The sequence below is a fragment of the Neofelis nebulosa genome, chromosome 5 (genome assembly GCF_028018385.1).
Source record: "Neofelis nebulosa isolate mNeoNeb1 chromosome 5, mNeoNeb1.pri, whole genome shotgun sequence".
Taxonomy (NCBI): Eukaryota; Metazoa; Chordata; class Mammalia; order Carnivora; family Felidae; genus Neofelis; species Neofelis nebulosa.
In genome coordinates, this window is record NC_080786.1 from 51,674,757 (window position 1) to 51,694,928 (window position 20,172).

General features: G+C 38.5%; 1 protein-coding gene and 2 long non-coding RNA genes across 12 annotated transcripts in view; 2 read left to right on the forward strand and 1 right to left on the reverse strand.

Moving 5' to 3' along the window:
- VEPH1 (ventricular zone expressed PH domain containing 1) overlaps positions 1–20,172 on the reverse strand; it is a 257,721-nt gene that overhangs the window by 232,104 nt on the left and 5,445 nt on the right. For all 10 annotated transcript variants that reach the window (XR_009261920.1, XM_058730317.1, XM_058730315.1 and 7 more), the window contains exon 2: positions 17,228–17,524. Coding sequence is in view for 9 of the 10 variants with exons in the window: in XM_058730317.1 (XP_058586300.1) it covers positions 17,228–17,365 (138 nt within the window). In the remaining variant the exon portion in view is untranslated. The remainder of the gene's footprint in view (positions 1–17,227; positions 17,525–20,172) is intronic.
- LOC131512077 (uncharacterized) lies at positions 1,086–17,347 on the forward strand. The gene is made up of 3 exons (XR_009261921.1): positions 1,086–1,159; positions 13,518–13,593; positions 17,261–17,347. It is a non-coding gene; the product is annotated as an uncharacterized LOC131512077 (long non-coding RNA).
- LOC131512078 (uncharacterized) overlaps positions 17,347–20,172 on the forward strand; it is a 28,338-nt gene continuing 25,512 nt past the window's right edge. Inside the window, exon 1 of the long non-coding RNA XR_009261922.1 lies at positions 17,347–17,430. This is a non-coding gene — a long non-coding RNA (uncharacterized LOC131512078). The remainder of the gene's footprint in view (positions 17,431–20,172) is intronic.

Here is a 20,172-nt window from a genome sequence, read left to right on the forward strand (position 1 = left end):
AACCTTTCTTTCCCCTGCCCTGAAACTCCTGGACTAATAGATCAATGGAACAGGTCTTCAAAGGAACAACTTAGCCTAATATCTTATGAGGTTGAGGAACTATCTTCTAAGAGGCAACATACATACTAAAACAATGACTATTACATGGTGTTGAATTCCCTATGGGTAGAATACATGAGCCTGAGAACTCAGTCACTTCAAGCTCTTGGGTCAAGAGATCAGCAAAAGAAGAAAAGAGTGACCACCCTGATAAGGGTAATTGACCATATCATTAGGAGGAGGTGGGGCTGCTGTTGTGTAATGGGGGCATCTCGAGGTACTCCCCTGCCTAATTTTGGTGGTAAATGGACATGGGGGTCATCACACTTTGAGACAGGGATGGAGACCAGGGATGCAGATCCCTCAGGAAAAAGCATAGGAGTCACCCAACTAGAAAGCAACTTAAATCAGCAGAGGTGCTAGCTGAAGGCATAGGGAATAGAATAGGTGGTAGAGGAGGGAAACTGTATTAGCTTTCTTGTTGCTGCTATAACTTATCATCACATACCTAGTGGCTCAAGAATTTGTGTTGATAGCTGTATTTGCCTACAGTTCCAGAGGTCAAAAGCTGAAAATTAGTCTCACTGGGCAAAAGTCAATGTGTCAGCAAAGCTGGTTTCTCTGCAGGCTGTGAGAAGAGAATCCATTTCTGCATCATTTCTGCATAGATTCTAGAGGTTCTCTGTATTCCTTGACTCATGTCCTCCATGAGGACCCTCCGTCATTCCATGACCCTCCATCTTCAAAGTGTATCACTCCAACCTCTGCTTCCATCAGGCCACCTCCTTCTTCAAAGAAGGCCTTTGACCTTCTCACTCCCTTGTAATTATATTGGGCCCACCCAGATAATACCGCATAATCTCCCCATCTCAAGATCTTTATATTATATCTGAAAAATCCCTTTTTCTATGTAAGATAAAATTCACAGGCAGACATCTTTTGGGGGCCATTATTCAGCCCACCACAGAGATGATCAGTACCAACTGCAGCCTTGATAGCAACTGGGGTGGTAGACAGATCCTCTCACTAACCTTCTTGTAAATTTTTTCAGGAAAAGTATCTCAGAGAAGCTGTTTCCATACGGGATGAAATTATTATACAAAGCAAATGGATCTGAATGGTGAGAAGGGTAGACTGGGTTGATACTATAGTACACTGCCCATATACCTATTTGGGACAAAGGCACTCATGTTCTCAGCTTCCAGTTCAGAGTAAAACCTGCCTGCATAAACTTCTTTGTCCAAGGGAATGGCCTCACCCAGGCGTTTGTTCCTCCCTTGGAACAGCCATTTTGGAACCTGTTTTTCTGGGAACCCAATTGCAACAGGGTGTTTATAGATGGCACTGGGAAACATAGCAAACCATGGGTAAACAATAGTTTAACAATAAATAGAAGAGAGATTTCCATTTGGATGAAATAAGCCAATAAAAGCAGAAGTTGCAACTCAATAAAAGTACATGAGAAACATGTGTGCCCTGGTTCGTGAACACCAAGATTCCATTTTCCTGCTTTAAAGAGTACTGAGTTGTTGCAGAATTCTGAAAGGAGTGCTTTGGAATGAAGCTGGAGTATACAGGAGAGACTACTGTGTCAGCAAGATTGTTTAACAAAAGGCATATATTCTGATTCTAAGATTTCTAACTAGAAAAGTTAAGCAGATGTCCATAAGGATAAATCACTGCCCACTGGTCATAATTTCATTGAATATATTCATATATTAGGCATAGGTGCATCAGTTATGAACTTTGATATTACTGTGAATCTCCTGTACCTAAGAATTTCCTATAACACTTTATGAAAAAGAAAAGATTTTTTAGCTTGAATTTTTTTTTACACATTCCTACATATGGCATGAAGCAAAACATTCTCCAAAAAGGAGAGTTCCTCCAAAAAGAGGTGAAAATCTGGAAAGCTGTTAACTGCTCCATTCAACAAATATTCAAAAAGACAAAAGAAATTTAAACAAATTCTTTTAATGGTATCATTGAATAGTTTAAAGATTCTTGGCATGAAATCAGCTTTGCAATTAGGGTTTTCCTGACTCACATTCCAGGAAACACCCTGTTCTTATGAAATGTATGTGTGTACGTACATATGTGTTTATGTTTGAGCTCAACATTGGGTCAGTACCTGTGCACATTAAAATGAGTAACTTCTAAGAACCAGATCTATTTATATCAAACCCATCAAACTGGGTTTAGAGGTTCAGTCTCACAGTAACCTGGTCATTGTTAATTTTAAAGTAATTTACCCTAAAGTGGTGGGGAGGTCCAATTATAAGGGTAGGACAATGAAAAATCCACACATTGTGCTGTTTCAAGCCTAGTTTCCAGGATGGGTCATTCTCACTCAGCCACAGACACCACAACTCCATGTCAACACTCCTAAACCATTTAGTCACACTTCTTGATGCTATAAACAGTCTTCAGGGAATGGCCCAGTGGCAAAAGGGAATGAAATAAATGAAATAAAGTACTCAACGGTGGGAATAGCATAGGAGTGGAAGTTGAAAGAGAAGAAGGAAGACATCTTGAGGATCATTTCTCCGTCCCTTCCTTCAGAAACAGCATAGCATAGCAGTTAAAAGCATGGATTCTAGAGTCAAACTGCCTGTGCTCAAAGCTATATTCTGTTCTAATCAGCTGCAATCTTGGGCAATCACTTATCTCTCTGTCCCTCAGTTGTCTAATCCTTAAAACTGGGATATTATTAGTATCTATCTCCTAGTAGTAGTGTGCAGTTTAAATTAGTTAATGTAGGGAAAGGATTTACAACAGTGTCTGGCATGTAATAAGTACAGAGAGATGTTATAACACACAGTGAGTTACAAATATTTCCTTGTGTGTTATAATTTTTTATATATTCATTTCACAACTATTAAACAATGTACAGCACAAAAAGACCACATACTTACCCATCTCTTATTGTTACATTCTACATGGCATCCATACTAATAATCATTCTTTCTAGTTTTAAGAGCACCCATATATACACACCTCATTTATTCTATCATTCTGAGAACCTCCAAGGTGAAGACAATAACAACACCAACAGCACCAGCAATGATCCCAGAGCTCATAACCTCACTGGGGTTCCCAGAAGAAGCAAACATAAAACTACTTTGAGGGGGAAAACACTCCACAAAGCCATCCAGTAGTCACACAAGTAAAATTCTACTTAAACTGAATTTGAAAATCCAAACTCAGAAAACATTCAAGGAAGTAAGCCAATATGAGCACATATCCACATATAAAACTTGGGGCATACTGGATAGTCAAAAACCAGATAATGGAATTATTGATCTCAAATTATGCAATTAGACGTGCAAAAGGACTCATTGTATCAAGGAAAACTCTCGTTATGAACAAAGATGACATCTCTTTAAAAAGGAACAGAAAGATGTTAAAAAGAAACAAATGAGACTTCTAGAAATGAAAAACTCAACAAATGAATGAAATAGTGGATAAGATACAGCTGGAAAAAAGACTCAGTGGATGGGAATATAGAGTTGAGAAAAGGAAAACATGATGGATCATACAGAGATGGAAACTACAAAAGATCAGAAGGTATGGAGAATGAAACAAGAGAATATGAAGAATGTGAGGGCAGTTATTTTTGTCTGCTTTGTTTATTATATCCCCAATGCCTAGAAGATAGTAGGTACTCAAAAAATACTTGCGGAATGCATAAATGAATGAATAAATAGCATTTCCAGAAGGAAAAGTTAGTTGGAAAAGAAAATATTTGATATAATATTTTTAAAATTTCCAAAAGTGACAAAAAGCATAAACTTCAAACTCACAAAACACAACGAGGATTAAGTAGGGATATACAAGTAAAATCACATCCGGACACATAATAGTGTGAAACCATAGAACACCAAAGACACGGAGAAAATATTACAGCATGGAAAAAGTAGAGTAGGTATAAAAAATGACAAACCAACAGCAATAGTAGGAGTTACTGAGAAATAAAAAGACTGCCCAGCTAGAAATCCACACCCAGGTAATCACCATTCAAAGTAAAGGGCAAAACAAGGACTTTTTCGGAAAAGACAAACATTTAGACAGTTTATCACTAATAGATCCTGGCTGAAGGGACTCTTACTATGATGCTTTCGAAAGTGGAAACTTGGATTTGGAAGAAAAAAAAGGGAGGAAGACAATGGGGAATAAAAGGAATGATAAGAAAAAATGGGGAAATAGGTTCTTGAACCAAACATTGGCTGATTTCTTTTTTAATCAGTAATTTTAGAGAATAAGTTTCAAGGGTATTAAACAAGGTAAAATGAAAAGTGCTGCTTAACGCTATTATATAAGAGGGGCATGAAAGTATTTCAAGGTTCTTATGGTAATAGGAAAAGAGAGCTATTGAATAACTTCAGATATCATTGTAATCCATCAAATGTAAGGTGGTATCAGTGATAAGATCTTCCATTATGAAGGAAGAGAAAAGACTAACAATTAAATTGTGAGTTGTATCATGTCTTAAAGAGAATTCTAGGCAAGACATAAATTGATGCTACTAACCTCTTATTTCTTTGAAGTTTCTTTCAACTCTTCCAGGAGAATTGCCTGTTTCCTGCTTTTAGCTGCATTACTTGTTGTAGTTTAATAGACAATATTTTACCAATATCTCAGTAACAAGAGTATATTCTTTTTTAGTTTCCATAAAGCTCTCAGTTATTATTTTGTAAGAAAATGTGGAATTCCTATCATTCCTGCACGAATATTTTGATGAATATTTTGTTCACTAATATAAAATGCATACCCTAGTGCTCTCTTCCATGCCTTCCCAAATACCCAGTAAGTGTTTGTTACCACATTATAATCTAGAAAGTTTGGAAACATTTTAAGCAGACATTTAACCCAACATTGATTGCTAGTAACAATAATGTACCTAATTCAGTTGGAATGTTAACAGTATGAAAGCTACGACAAATTTATGCACAAGTAGGCCATGGCAACTTTATTATGCCTAATACCTGGCCAACGGTGATTGTAAGATTGTAATCAATTATAAAATATATTCTTGCTTCAGAGTTATAAGTGTGTGAAAAATGTCTTAGAATTGATAAAACATGGCAAATATGTTTGCTAAAATTTTAAAGGTACCTACTAAAAGAACTGACATAGAATATGTAACTTTCAAACCAACGGAGTCAATAGAGGTGGAAAATGAAAGGTTAAAAATGCATTCAATTAAAAAAAACTGTGGGGTGCCTGGGTAGCTCAGTCAGTTAAGTGCCCCACTCAGTTTCAGCTCAGGTCATGGTCTTACGTTTCGTGAGTAGAGTCCCGCATGGGGCTCTGTGCTGATAGTGCAGAGCCTGTTTGAGATTCTTTCTCTCTCCCTCTCTCTCTGCCCCTCCCCCGCTTACTCTCTCTGTCTCTCTTGAAATGAATAAATAAACAAAAATTTTTTTTTGAAAAGTGCAGAAAAGAAGATAAAAATTTAGAAAATCAGCAAATATAACTCAAAATAAAAATGGAGAAATATAGCCAAATATGTAATTTATCACGATAAATACAAATTGATTAAATGTATCAATAAAAGACAGATTTTCAATTTGTAATATTTAACACATCTATAGGATGTTTACAAATTATATTTCAGTCATAAGGACATGGGAAGATAAAAAGTAAAAAGACAGGAAAAGGGAAAATAGGCAACTACTCCAAAGAAAATAGGCAAAACTTATCTGAATAAAGTTGTACAATATACAATGGTAAGAGGAAAAGTTCTCCAGGAGTAAATAATGATTCTAAACTTGTACATAATAATAAAAAAGAAGATGTGGTATGTATATACAATAGAGTATTATTCAGCCATAAAAAAAATGATATCTTGCCATTTGCAACAACATGGATGGACCTAGAGACTATAATCCTAAGTGAAATAATCCGGACAAAGACGAGTAACAAACATATGATTTCACTTACATGTAGAATCTAAAAAAACTAAACAAATAACAAACAAACAGACTCTTAAATACTGAGAACTAAATGGTGGTTGCCAGAGAGGAGCTGGATGGGAGGATGGGTAAAATAAAGGGAATTAAGAGGTACAAACTTCCAGTTATAAAATTAATGTCATGGAGATTAAAAGTGAAACATAGGGGACACAGTTAATAATATTGTAATAACTACATGTGTGGTATCAGAGGGCGACTCCACTTATTGTGGGGACCACTGAGTAATGTATAGGATTGTTGAATCTATATGTTGTACACCGAACCTAATATAACATTGTATGTTAATTATACTTCAATTTTAGAAAATCTCCCACATTTATAAAGCAATCTTGACAAAATTACAAGGAGAAATTGGCAAATCCAAAATTATAGTGGGAGGGGCGCCTGGGTGGCTCAGTCGGTTAAGCGTCCGACTTCAGCTCAGGTCATGATCTCACGGTCCGTGAGTTTGAGCCCCGCATCGGGCTCTGTGCTGACAGCTCAGAGCCTGGAGCCTGTTTCAGATTCTGTGTCTCCCTCTCTCTCTGACCCTCCCCCGTTCATACTCTGTCTCTCTCTGTCTCAAAAATAAATAAACATTAAAAAAAAAAAAAAAACCAAAATTATAGTGGGAAATTTTAAAACACCTCTCTTAGTAATTGACTGTCCAAGCAGACACAAATTTATTGATAATATAGAAAACTTGAACGATATAATCAAAAGGAGTTCTTTAACCAACTTACTTAATATCTCATACTCACTAATTCAAGAATACACATTCCTCTGGGGCACAAATGAAACATCTAAAGAGGCAGCATAGTGTGGTAGTTAAGAGTAGTCCCTGAATCCAAAATCTCCGAACTTGATTTTTGTCTCTATTATTCACTAGCTATATAACCTTGAACAAGTTCAATTATTAACCTCTCTGTGCTCCAGTCTCCTTATCTATAAAATGCAGATAATATTAGTACACTTATCTCAAAAGTTTACTGAAAGAACTAAATATATTAACATGTGATAAGCTCTTAGAACAATTCCTAGAATATAGTTAAGTGCTACATAAGTATTAGCTGTTATTCATTAAACAGGTTAGCCATAAACTGTGCTACAAAGCAAATCTCAACCACTCCTAAGCAATTTGTATCATGCCATTCATGTTCTCCAACTACAATGCAGCTAGATTTTAACTTAACAACAAAAAGTTTCCAAAAATTATTTGGGAAATTAAAGCACAAATTGTAAGTCACTTATGAGTCAAAGAGGAAATCACAATAAAAATAAGAGAGTATTTAAGAATTCATAATGAAAATACTGTATCTCAAAAACTTATGGGATGACACTAAGTGGTACTTAGCAAGAAATTTAGGGTCTTAAATGCTTATATTAGAAAGTAAAAAAAAAAAAAGCTAATTGTACAACTGAGGGGATTAGAAAAAGCATACAATACAACCAAATAAAGAGGAACAAAGAGGAAAACAGAGAAGATTTAAAAAGGAATTAATGAGATAGAATAAAAACACCCTATACAGATGATTAATAAACCAAAAACTTTAAAAAGACAAATCTCTGAAAATACCGATGAAAGAATCAGTGAAAAAGAGCACTTAAATACAGATACAGCAGAACATAAAAGTACGAATTAAAAAGTTTTATACCAATAAATTTGAAAACTCAGATAAAATGTATAATTTCCTAGAAAATATATTTTATCAAAAGTGACTGAAGGAAAACTCCCCTGATTTTCTTCAAAGAAAATGAAATCAGTAATTTAAAAATCTACCAACACCCCCACTCCCGCCACACACACACACACGCACACACGCACACAAACCCTCCCGGTGCCCAGAGGGTTTTATAGCTTTCTATGAAAGTCTTATAGATAACAGAAACATGGAAACTTTTCCCTGCTTGTTTTATGACCCCAGTACATAAAACTTGCTACTAAAGCCAGGTAAAAACAGTGGAAGATAGGACAATTATAGGCCAATCTCACGGTTCCAAAGCTCCTTTAAAAATATTAACCAAATCAGGAAATGTATTAAAATTAATGTCAAATTTCACTTTATCCCAGAATGTTATAATGGTTTTATATTTTAAAAATCTATTATTATGATTCACCACATTAACAAGGAAAATAGGGAAAAAGGGAAAATATGACTATCTCAAAAGAGCAGAAAAAGAAGTTGATAAAATTTAACAATTTTTAGAAAAACAACAACAGGGGTGCCTGGGTGGCTCGGTCAGTTAAGCGTCCAACTTTGGTTCAGGTCATGATCTTGCAGTTCCTGAGTTTGAGCTTCACATCATGCTCTGTGCTGACAGCTCAGAGCCTGGAGCCTGCTTTGGATTCTGTGTCTCCCTCTCTCTGCCCCTCCCCTGCTCAAGCTCTGTCTCTCTCTCTCTCTCTCTCTCTCTCTCTCTATCTTTCAAAACTAAATAAACATTAAAAAAAAAAACGAGAATAAAAGGGAACCTCCTTAATCTGATCAGGGGTACTAATCAAAAACCTGGAACACACATTATAATTATGTTGTTAAGTCAGAAAACTACCTTTAAAGAATGAAAAAAGGGTATCTGCTAACTCCATTCTACTCAACATTGCTCTTGAGAACTAGACAGGACAAGGAGACAGAGAAATCCAATAGAAAGGATATGGATTGAAAAAGAAGAAACAAAAGTATTAAGATATTGATTGTATGCATAAACAAATTCTAAAGAATGTGCTTCTCTCATCTTAAAAAAATTCTTTCTTGATTCCCTAATTCTTTCTAATTACCACCTCATTTCTCTACTCTTCTTCAAAGGAAAATGCCCAGAGACGTCACTGCTTTTCTTCAAATCTCTTCCCATTCTGTCTTAAACTAACTTTGGCTCAGCTCTCACCCCTACGTATCCAATGATGCTGCTTTTGTCATTGTGATCTTCATGGACCTGAATAACAGTCATTCTCAGTCCTCATCTCACTTGACCTACTGGCAGCATTGACCTCGCTCTGTCCTTGATCATTTCTCCACTTGGCTTTCAGGACATCATGCTCTTTCTTCCTCCTTCAGTGGCCCTTTCTCACAGTCGGTTTCACTGGTCCTCCATCATCTCCTCGAGGCTGGGCTCAGTCTTTGGCTTATTTTCTGTGAACACTCACTCTCTCAATGATTTCATTCAGTCTCAAAGCTAATGAGTTCCAAAATTATCCTGTCCAGCCCAGACTTGTCTCCTCAACTCCAGACTCACATATGCAACTATCTCCGTGACATCTCCATTGAGACAGCTGACAGCTCAGCCCCCATGCTTATAGCAGAACTCCTGATTCCTTCCTACCTCTCAACTTCATCATTGTAGCTTTTCAGGCCGAAAATTTTTAGTCCCGCTCTCTCTCTCCCTCCATGCCACACCTATATCAACAAATCCTATTGGTTCTACCTTTAAAATATACCCAGAGACTGAATAGCTCTCACCATTCCATTACACCCTCATGGCCAAAGTCTCTGCTTATTTTTTAATTAAAAAATTTTTTTAATGTTTATTTTTGAGAGAGCGCAAGCAGGAGAGGGTCAGAGAAAGAGACACAGAATTCAAAGCAGGGTCCAGGCTCTGGGTTGTCAGCACAGAGCCTGACTCGGGGCTCAAACTCACAAACTGTGAGATTATGACCTGAGCCGAAGTTGGACACTTAACCGGTTGAGCCACCCAGGCGCCCTAACTACTGAAATTCTTATCCGGATTTTTGCAATAGTCTTTTAAATGGCCTTCCTGATTCCACCTTTGCTTTTCCACAGACTCTTCTCAAAGCAGGAAAAGGAAAATAAGATCATGTTACTTCTCTGGTCAGAACTCTCCAATAGCTGCCCAAGGCCCTGCATGATCTGGCCTCCACTTCCCTTCTGACCTGATGTTCTATGACCTTCCTGCCTTGCTTTCTCTGCTACAACCACACTGGCTTCCTTAATATTCCTCAGGAACTTCAGGCTGCCCTCAACCTCAAGAACTTTGTATCTTATGCTTCTTCTGCTTGAAGTGAGTTCTTGCAGGGTTCCACAAGTATTGCTTCTTCATCTCCTTCAAATTTTGCTTCACACCAGCTTCTCAATATGGCCACTTTGTCTTCCTGTTTAAAATTTCATACCTTCCTCTCTCTCTGCCCCTCCCCCGTTCATGCTCTGTCTCTGTCTCAAAAATAAATAAACGTTAAAAAAAAAATTAAAGGAAAAAAAAAAAAGGGGGCGCCTGGGTGGCTCAGTCGGTTGGGCGTCCGACTTCAGCTCAGGTCACGATCTCGCGGTCCGCGAGTTCGAGCCCCGCGTCGGGCTCTGGGCTGATGGCTCAGAGCCTGGAGCCTGCTTCCGATTCTGTGTCTCCCTCTCTCTCTGCCCCTCCCCCATTCATGCTCTGTCTCTCTCTGTCTCAAAAATAAATAAACGTTAAAAAAAATTTTTTTTTAATTTCATACCTTTAATCCCCTGTCCTCAACCTCTGCTCTGTGTTTTTTTACATAGCACTTATGGATCCTCTTTTAATGCAATGCATACTTTCCTTATTTATTTTGTGTATTTTTCTGTCTCCCCCAATTAAAATGGATGCTGGCAGAGATTTCTTTTTCTATTTTGCCTACTCTTGTATCCCCAGCATCTGGTACTGTGTCTGGCATATAGTAAGTGCTTAAGAAGTATTTGTTGAATAAATGGAAAAAATTAGACAAGATATTAAGATTAATAAAGAGAGTTGAGTCTGATATATGATCAAAAATAAGTGTCATTTGTTTTATAATCACCTGAAAGAAAATAGTTGGAAAATATTTTTTAAAGGATGTAATTTTTAGGGGTGCCTGGGTGTCTCAGTCAGTTAGGCATCCGACTTTGGCTCAGGTCATGATCTCATGGTTCATGGGTTCGAGCCCCACATCAGGCTCTGTCTGTGCTGACAGCTCAGAGCCTGGAGCCTGGTTCAGATTCTGTGTTTCCCTCTCTCTCTCTGCCCCTCCCCCACTCACACTCTGTCTCCCTCTGTCTCAAAAATAAAAATAAAACATTAAGAAAAAAACTTTTAAAAAAAAGGATGTAATTTTTATAATCTCAGCAAAAAACCTAAAATACTTATAAATTTTTAAAAAGACTTACAAAACTCTTAAGATCTTTAAGAAAAAAAATCATAAAACTTTACGGCAAGATATTTAAGAAGATCTAAGAATATGGATAAATAATACCTACATATAAGAAGACAGTAACATAAAGATGTTAATTTTCTTCAAATAAATCTATAGTCATAATAAAATTCCTATCAAGATAGTGACAGAATCATTCTTTAAAGTTATTAAAGAACAAAAACAAACAAAGCAATTTTAAAGAAGTCTGGGGATATTTGTCCTACCAGCTGTCAGGACTATTACAGTAAAAGGTATAAGGCAAGCTACATTAGAAATAGATGTGCAACATGCTTAAGTGACAGGGTTTGTACAAGAATATACAAAAAGTCCTTAAGATTAATAAGAAAAGACTTCTTTAAAACCTCAATAGAAAAATGGAAAGAAACAACAACAACAAAAAACCCCCTAAATCCTAAATACTTTACTGAAACCCAAATGACATATAGCGAATAAACGCCAAAAAATGATCTGTTGACCTTCCCAATAATTAGGGGAGTACAAATGTAAATAACAGTCAGATATGGTTCATTTAAATTGACAAAAACTGTTAACAATCTGATAAACGCAAGCTTTGGTGAGAATATAAAGCCACTGGGAATCTCAAGCATGGCTGATGGGAGTGCAGGTTGGTACAACCATGGTGGAGAGCAATTTGGTGGTATATCAGAAAACTGAAAGTCTATAAAACCCCAAAACCAATTGTTTCATTCCTAGTTGTCTTCACTAGAAATACTAGCACATTTGGCAAAAACACTGATTACAAGAATGTTTGCTATAACTCTGTTTAAATAGTAAATGTCCATCAAAAGAAGAATGGATAACCAAATTGTGGTATAATCATGTAGTGGAATACTCTATCACTCCAAAACCAAATGAACTGGGACTACCTGTACCAACATAGATAAACCTCAGGAACATTATATTGAGCCTTATGATACTATTTATATAAAGTTTAGAAACGTAGAGTATCATGCTATAAATAATTTTTGAGTTATGCGTGTATAGCAAAGAAATAAAAACATTCATGGATAAATACCATAATTAGGATATTGGTTACTTTGGGAGAAAAGGAAGGTTTGAAATAGAAACATGCAGATGATTTCAATTTTATCTAATTCTTAAAATTGGGCAATTCGTGCATGCCTAACATTTTTTATTGGTGTAAAAAAAAAGTTAAAGAGAGATAGAAGGTGGGTTGGTGGATTAGGCAAAAGGAACGTGGTGAATGAGGGTGGTGGGAGTGGGAAAAGATGAGTGGATAGCAATGAGTAGTCTGGGAGGAGAGCCAAGGTAGTAGAAGAAATGATTATTAGGTGAAAGCAGTCCAGAAAGGACTCAAAATGAAAAGACGAAACTTAAAGATACATTTGGGGACCTGGCGAGAATTTTGAGAAGATGCATTTTCAAAGCAAAGCATAAGGACAAAATATTGCCCAGCAGTGTTTTGGACTAACCAGTGGAAAAGAGAGCATGGACTGGAGAATGGAATCTAGTAAGGTTCAATTATTTTGTGAGTGATGTTAGGAAAAGGATTGAAGACTTGCTTGCCAAATTTTCAGATTCCAAAAAGATAGGAATAACTAATATATTGGACAGAATCATAATTTTTTGAAGGTATGAATATCCTGGAATGAGGGCCTAAAGACAACAATATTGTTGCAATGGTTTAAAAATGTGACACAATACACCTACAATGTTTTTCAAGTTGCCTAATTATAAGTCTTGATTAAGCCTCAGGGTTTTGGTATACCATAACATTAATGTGGCCAACTGTGAGACGTTACCATAGAAAAGAAATTTTAGACACAGAGTATCTGACTAGTATCAGCAATTGTTCTAAGCAGTTGGTTTAAGTGCAGGGCAATGATAAATTACAAAAGTAAATTAGGAAGGTGCCAAGGGAAAGAAGCCAGAATGTTGAGAATGTAGGCAGTACTTGGGAGCTACAATGAGACACCTCAAGAATTTGGAAACAAGATTGCCCTTTGAGAATTAAGTGGGGGGAAATCCACTTATATGAGTGGGATTGACCAGCTACTGGACTAACCATCATACTATCTGTACATGAGTGACTACAGGTGAGTTAAATAAATATAGGGCGGTAGGGCTGGAATGTGATTCTAATAGAGGAGGAAGAAATCTAATCAATACTGATATTCATTGTCTAGAGAAAGACTGGGTAAATGCACTTGGTAAGGACAGCATAGAGCACACAATAATTCCGACTAACATGGGTTATAATTTGCATTGTAAATCAATAAGTCAACACTCTAATTTATACCTCTGAGTCTTGCATTTGGATAGTATTTATCATGTACTGACAAATTTGAGTTTCCAGACCTAAAGCTGGATATGTGAGGTTGTATGACTTTTCTCTGCCATAGGCTCCTTCTTTGTCATGGAAATACCTAAGGACACTAGGACATTAAGGATGTTTAGCTGAGAAAAGAGAAGCTACAGGTGAGTCCTGATACCTATACCTATCTTTCTATATTTAAGGTTCTCGCGGGAACTGAGTTACACTCTTTTGATTGTTGGGGCAATGAACAGACCAAATAACAATGTATAGAAAATACAAAGGGCTGCTATAAACATTAGGGTGCATGTGCCCCCTTTGAATCAGCATTTTTGTATCCTTTGGATAAATACCTAGTAGTGTAATTTCTGGGTTGTAGGGTAGTTCTCTTTTTAATTTTCTGAGGAACCTCCACACTGTTCTCCAGAGTGGCTGCACCAGTTTGCATTCCCACCAACAGTGCAGAAGTGTTCCCCTTTCTCCGCATCCTCACCAATATCTCTTGTTTCCTGAGTTGTCAAGATTTCATCTAGCCAAAAGGAGGAACACACTAAACATTTTAAATTCTGACAGTGGAATAGTTATCTCTTTGTAGGTTTTATGGTTATGACCATAAGTAATGGATAAAGTGCGGAAAACTACAGCAAAGGACTATCTCTTTGGAGCACCATTGTCATGACAAATCACCCTCTGCTGACTTCTTTCCTAGAACTATGGAGAAAGCTTGAGTCAGTGTCTCCACTCCTTTCCTCTCTGCTCTCCTGGCAAGGGCAAGGTAGAAAACTTTGACTAAAGGCTCCATCAAGGCTTCATGCAATGGAAAAGGGAAATTTGTCAAAGGGAAATATCAGAAACTTACTATGTTCTCATCATTGCAAATGTAGAAGAAGTCACCTATTTGTCAGGTATCATAGAGAAGGGATTTCTATGCTAGAAGGAAGTTGGCAAAGATGACTTAAAAGGAAGTTCTTTGTTTTTAAAAAGGAGTTGATATATTATTTTTGCTCTCTTTCCCTTATGTTCAACTGTTTTGTCTCTTAAAGTCCCCATATGAGTGAAACATAAGAGACTCATAAATATGGAGAACAAACTTAGGGTTGCTGGAGCGGTTGTGGGAGGGGGGATGGGCTAAATGGGTAAGAGGCATTAAGGAATCTACTCCTAAATCATTGCTTCACTATATGCTAACTAATTTGGATGTAAATTTTAAAAAATAAAAAATAAAATTAAAAAAATTAGGGACAAAAAACAAACAAACAAACAAAGGAGTTGAGAAGTAGAATTGATTACTGAGATTCAGGGTCATTAGGAAAGTCATAACAAGGGAAAGATGGGATGCAGCTAACAGGGAAGTGAGCCACTGAGTAGACATAGTGGTTCAGTGGACTAATCACTGGCAATGGCCATTGAATGTCATGGGCATTGATGCATCATGGGAAGGTTTCAAACAATGGGAGACATGCAATAAAATCTTCTTTAGGAAGTTTAATTAGGTAGCTTCTAGTACATTGAACCAGAGAACAGTAAGACCAAAGGCAAGAAGATCAATTGTTTTGAAGCCCTGAGCCAGAGTGATAGCAAAAGGAGAAGGAGAAGGTAATTCAGGAAAAGGAGAAGAAGGAGAAAGGGAAGAGACATTTCTCAAGGAGTGTCCACAGAACTAACAGGGAAGGAGAGAGTGAGAGTAAAAGGTCAAGAGTGACTCCAGGTTGCAAACCTGGAGATCTAAGAAAGTGATAGTACAGCTGGAAGAAAGATGATAACTTCTAATTTAGATAGATTGAATTTGAGATAATGGATACCAACTAGTTCGGGCTTGAGGCTTAGGGGGAGATGCCAAGGCTGGAAACATAGATCTTGGATGTAGAAGTTTCACTACAGGAGGTTATATGAATAGATGATTTTCTATAAGAACAGAGTATATTAATTATATACTCTGCAAAAGGGCAACTATGTATTTTTAGAGAGAAGTAATCACTAAGAACTAGAACCATAGAAGTCATTTCAGGAATAATAAACCTTGAACTGGCTTTTAAAAGAATGGAAAGGGAGAAGGAATTCCACACTGAGACTTGCTTATAACTAGGACTGAATAGCAGACATAAAAAATGGATCGATCTGCACAATCCTTCTAAAAACTAATTCTTTTTATTCTGCCATCCATCTGCTCATGCCACAGTTACAGATAGAGCAGTGGAAGAAGTGAGATGTGACACCAGTTAGTAGGTGAAGAACACAGGAGAACGACTGGCCCTCCAGATCTGCCTGGTAGGATGCTGATCTGAGGGGACAGATGACACCCTGATGACAAGGGACCTGCCTGCCTTAATGGGTAAAGGTGGCGACACATAACAGAACTCACCAGTTCTAAAATTCTGAATTTGACATCTGTTAAAAATAAGCAACTGATGAAGGAAACAAAAGAAATCACTGACACTAGTGACCTCTAGTGGAAACAGGCTTCAGGGGAATATATATATATATATATATTTGTATTAGATTAGATGAAAATCAGTGGCATATTCAGCCAATTCATTTCTGCAGGAGTGTGAAGGAAGGGACTGCTAGAAATAGCACACAAATATGGCCCAGAAAGTGGAAATGTACCAGGAATACTTGTGTTTTGAGTCAGACTAAGTTGATTAATGTTCTGAAAAAAAAAAATGTGGACACATAATTGCTGTCAAAGACATTAGCTGAGAAAAGAGTGTGTGGGCAATGACTTCATTGGCCACCGGGGGGATTTAGTATGTTCCTGGCGGCCAATAAGTGAGCGCGCTGACAGTCTTGAGGAGGAAGCCGCACTGGTTGCTGGTACACCTTTTAAACATTAAAATGTGGAAGGAAGCTGTGATCTCTGAAATGTGTATGCATTTGGTAATTCAGTATTTTATGGCCCAAGTCCTGTCTCTTTCCTGTCTGCCTGGGGGCTGTCTGCACCAAGTATTAGCAAATGCTGTTGACACAAGAGATGCTTGGTAGACTTGGTCTTTGAAATGGGACTGATCTCATGGAGGGCCCATGCACAACCAAGAAGGGCAACATCAAACCACACTGGGCACTCCACATCCATCCTCTTTGGGAAGCACTTTCAGAATATATAATCTTGACATTGAAGAGAAGCAAAGGAATGGGAGACTTGAGGGAGATTATAAATTTGTCTGATCACACTGGGGGCTAATGATGAGTGAGTTGAATTAAATGGGGGTGGGGGTTAGGAAAAGGAGTAAAAAAGTAAGATTTTTTTTTTTTTTTAATGGAGATTCTCTAGGAATACACAGAATCAGTGTTATCAAGCCCCGGGCAACTGTCACTTCTGGCAACAGAGTGATCCTTGTCCTTGTCTTATGTTACCTATGTGGCAGGAGGCGTCATCCTGCCTTCTTTCATTATTCAGCCTCCTCCACACACCCTGCTTTGTTTACTGATGCTGTTGGCAGCTTGGCAGATCTGCTTTTCCCAGGATTTGCTCCCTCTCTTCTCCATGTCATTTCAAGGATAGAGAAACAGCCCTTAGATAAGCTTTTGTGATAATTCCACTCTGGTCTGCAGTTTCCAGAGTTCTGATCTCCATGAATGGGCAAAAGGCAGCCTAGCCTCCCGCTAGGTCAAGACTGCTCTGGTGTTATTTCTCAGATGCCAAATTAAACCACAGAGCAGAATCAGTATTAAGGGAACCAGTATTAAGTGGTCCTCCCTCTTTCCCCTGCAAAGTTCCTTTCCCACAGGATACGTACAATCCTTTGGCCCTAGAATAAGTCATTTTTGGGAGTCTAGTTTAAAAACTAGTTTACTTACGGAAGATGAGCTAATTATTTTAATTTGTTCCAGAGCTTCTGTCAGGCTGTCTTCTATCTCAGAGTCATCTAAAGAGAAGAGGTCCCCGGCACGAGAAAGATCTTTTTGTCCTAAAACCAGTCTGAACAGCTGATGCATGATGGGAAATTTGATAAGCAATTGACCTTCGGCAGCCCCAGGACCACGTGTTTCAGTTATCACAGGTTAGTAAGACAGAAACATGCAGCAGGATATATATACTTTGTAGTCCTTGAAAGGTCATTTTTCTCCAGAATTTGAGGTCTTCTTTGACACTCTCTGGAAAAGAAACAAATGAAACAATGTTGCTGTTAGTAGAATGGCATGGGCTCAAAATGTAACCTCTCGGCTGAGCAGAGATGGGGAAGACAGTTTGGAAATGTGCAGAGTCACAGATCCTGGCTTGGTGATCTTCAAATGAGCTCTTCCCTTATTTATTTTCTTTTCCCCCGAAAGATCCTGTCAAAAATGTGTAGGTTTCTCTAGAATTTAACAGGAATGTTAAAAAGCTGCTTAAACCTCACACTTATTTTTCTCCTTTCTGTATCCTTCTCCGTCATTCTATGCCACAAGGAAACAAGTGGACACCCAACCCTTGCCACATTTCCCCCAGATTCCCATGGAAAGCAAACAGAAAAGGGCAATGAAAGGAAAGAGGGAACACAGAAAACACCCACTGCCTGGTTTTCTCTTTTTTTCTGGACATGGAAACCAGTGCTTGCCTTCTTGGCCAGGTTTCTTTCCTACACTGACAAGAGAAACTCCCCCCAGCATTGCCAGGCAGGGTAAAGAGGAAGGGCTTTGGGATCAGGCAATCTTCCCTCTCCCCCCACAGTTGAAATAATAAAGTCCCACTATACTTCATACTCAATTAACAGTCCACAGAGAGAAGCGCAATGGCACAAATTAAATATCTGATTTTTCTCATCAGCTCCCTTCTGGGCCTAATAAAATCACGGACCACTTGCAATGGTAGAGACCTTAGCAATCATTTATTTAATGACTTCCCGAAGGCTCCAAAGTAACTGCAGGAGCGCTGTTCCCCTGACTTCAGGCCAGCGGGCTTCCCCTATGGTTTACAATGAAGTGGAATCATCTCGTGTAACTTAAAAATGAAGACCCACGTGCAAAGAGTAACAGCTGAGGGTGACTTATTTCATATAAGAATATAAGCAATAGGCAAGTCTGCCCAACATTTCATTCTGAATGTGTTCCCCAGAACGATTTTGAAAGGGACAGGGGAGTCTGCTGCTTCCTCGGGTGATCTTAAACCTCCCCTCTGAGCTCCCACTGTGTGGGCACCTCTGTGTGCTGAATGCAATTTTAAAGGTTAAAGATACACACTCTCCATGCAATATGGTCTCTAAACGCAAGCCAAATCCTTCATCAGGCACTCAGTGCAGTTTGTAGGACATTGAAGGGAAGTGGAGGGTAGTATTGCCTACGTGTGACTTTTGTGTTGCTCACCAGCTTCAGAAAAATCATACCCAATACTTATACATGCTTGTCTGTATGCCAGGTGCTGTTCTAGATGCTTTGTAAACATTAACTCATTTAACCTTCATAATAACTATATGAGGATATTTCATTCCCATTTTAATGGTGAGGAACCAAGGCATTAGATAACTTGCCCAAGCCACACAGCCAGTAAACTGTACAGCTAGGATTTGGATCCAGAGATTCCAGTGCGACCCCCAAGTTCATAACCACTATAGTATGCTGGTTCCACGTAAGGCTCCATGTGAGGCTACTGTTATAAGTAAAGACCCTCAGAGCATTATTAACATTTGAGGATGAAGATACGGGTAGAGTCATAAAGCATGAAAATGAATTTCTCTTTCCTCCTACACTGACCCTGCACCCTTGCCCTTCTACGCCCTGGGCTTTAGGCCTACCAGACAGCAGGCGAGTCACAAGGAACAGAAGCTTAGAGGAAGAGAAAAGCAGGAGAGTTGGGGATGAGGGGGAGAATTCCATGGGGTGGAGAGAGAGCAGAGAGCCCTACAAGGTAGGATGCGCCCTGGCAAATATGGAAGGGCGAGTTACAATATCTACAGGGAAAATTAGGACGTCATGTTCCCCTTAGGACAGAATTTTCCCCTTCATGCATTCTCCCCGTAGCCTCAGACATTTACAGTGACAGGGTCTCAGTGAAATAATATTCAGAAATATAAGATATTAGACGGACACTGGATATGATTTCACCTTGACCAGTCAGCTTCTTGGTCAATATCTGGCTGCTCCTGAAGCACATTCAGCTGTCCCAAATGTATCACAGCTGGAGCTCTGAGGAGGACAGAAATACATGCTGGTGGAGGGGAGCACCCCCGGTTTTTCCTGGGCTCCTTTTTCCTTTATTTATTTTGAGAGAGAGAGCAAGTGGGGGGGGGGCAGAGAGAGAAGGAGAGAAAGAGAATCCCAAGCAGGCTCTGCACTGTCAGTGCAGAGCCTGACACAGGGCTCAAATCCACAAACCGTGAGACTGTGACCTGAGCCGAAAATAAGAGTCCTGTTGAGCTCAACCAAATGAGCCACCCAGGCATCCCTAGGCTCGTTCTTTACTCTCCACACTTACAATGACACCTGGTATGAAGTCCTACATTCATGCTATCACTATTGAGTGTCCATCATGTGCAAAACATTATTGTTCAAAACACTGCCATCCGTGAGAAATTTTACACATTAAAAGGTGGGGTAGGGAGAGGTGAAACTTACACCAAACATTTTACAATACAAGGATGACCCAGAGAAAAGTCTCTTGTATACTATAAAGGAAGTTTGGGGAAGTACAAGGGAGAGAGAGATCTCTCCTAGGGAAAGATGATGAGGAATGACTTTGTGAAAGAAATGGTGTTTGGGCTAGACATTTTTAGGATAGATTTCATTCAATGTACATGTCCCATGTACATACTAAGTCAGCCGCTTGT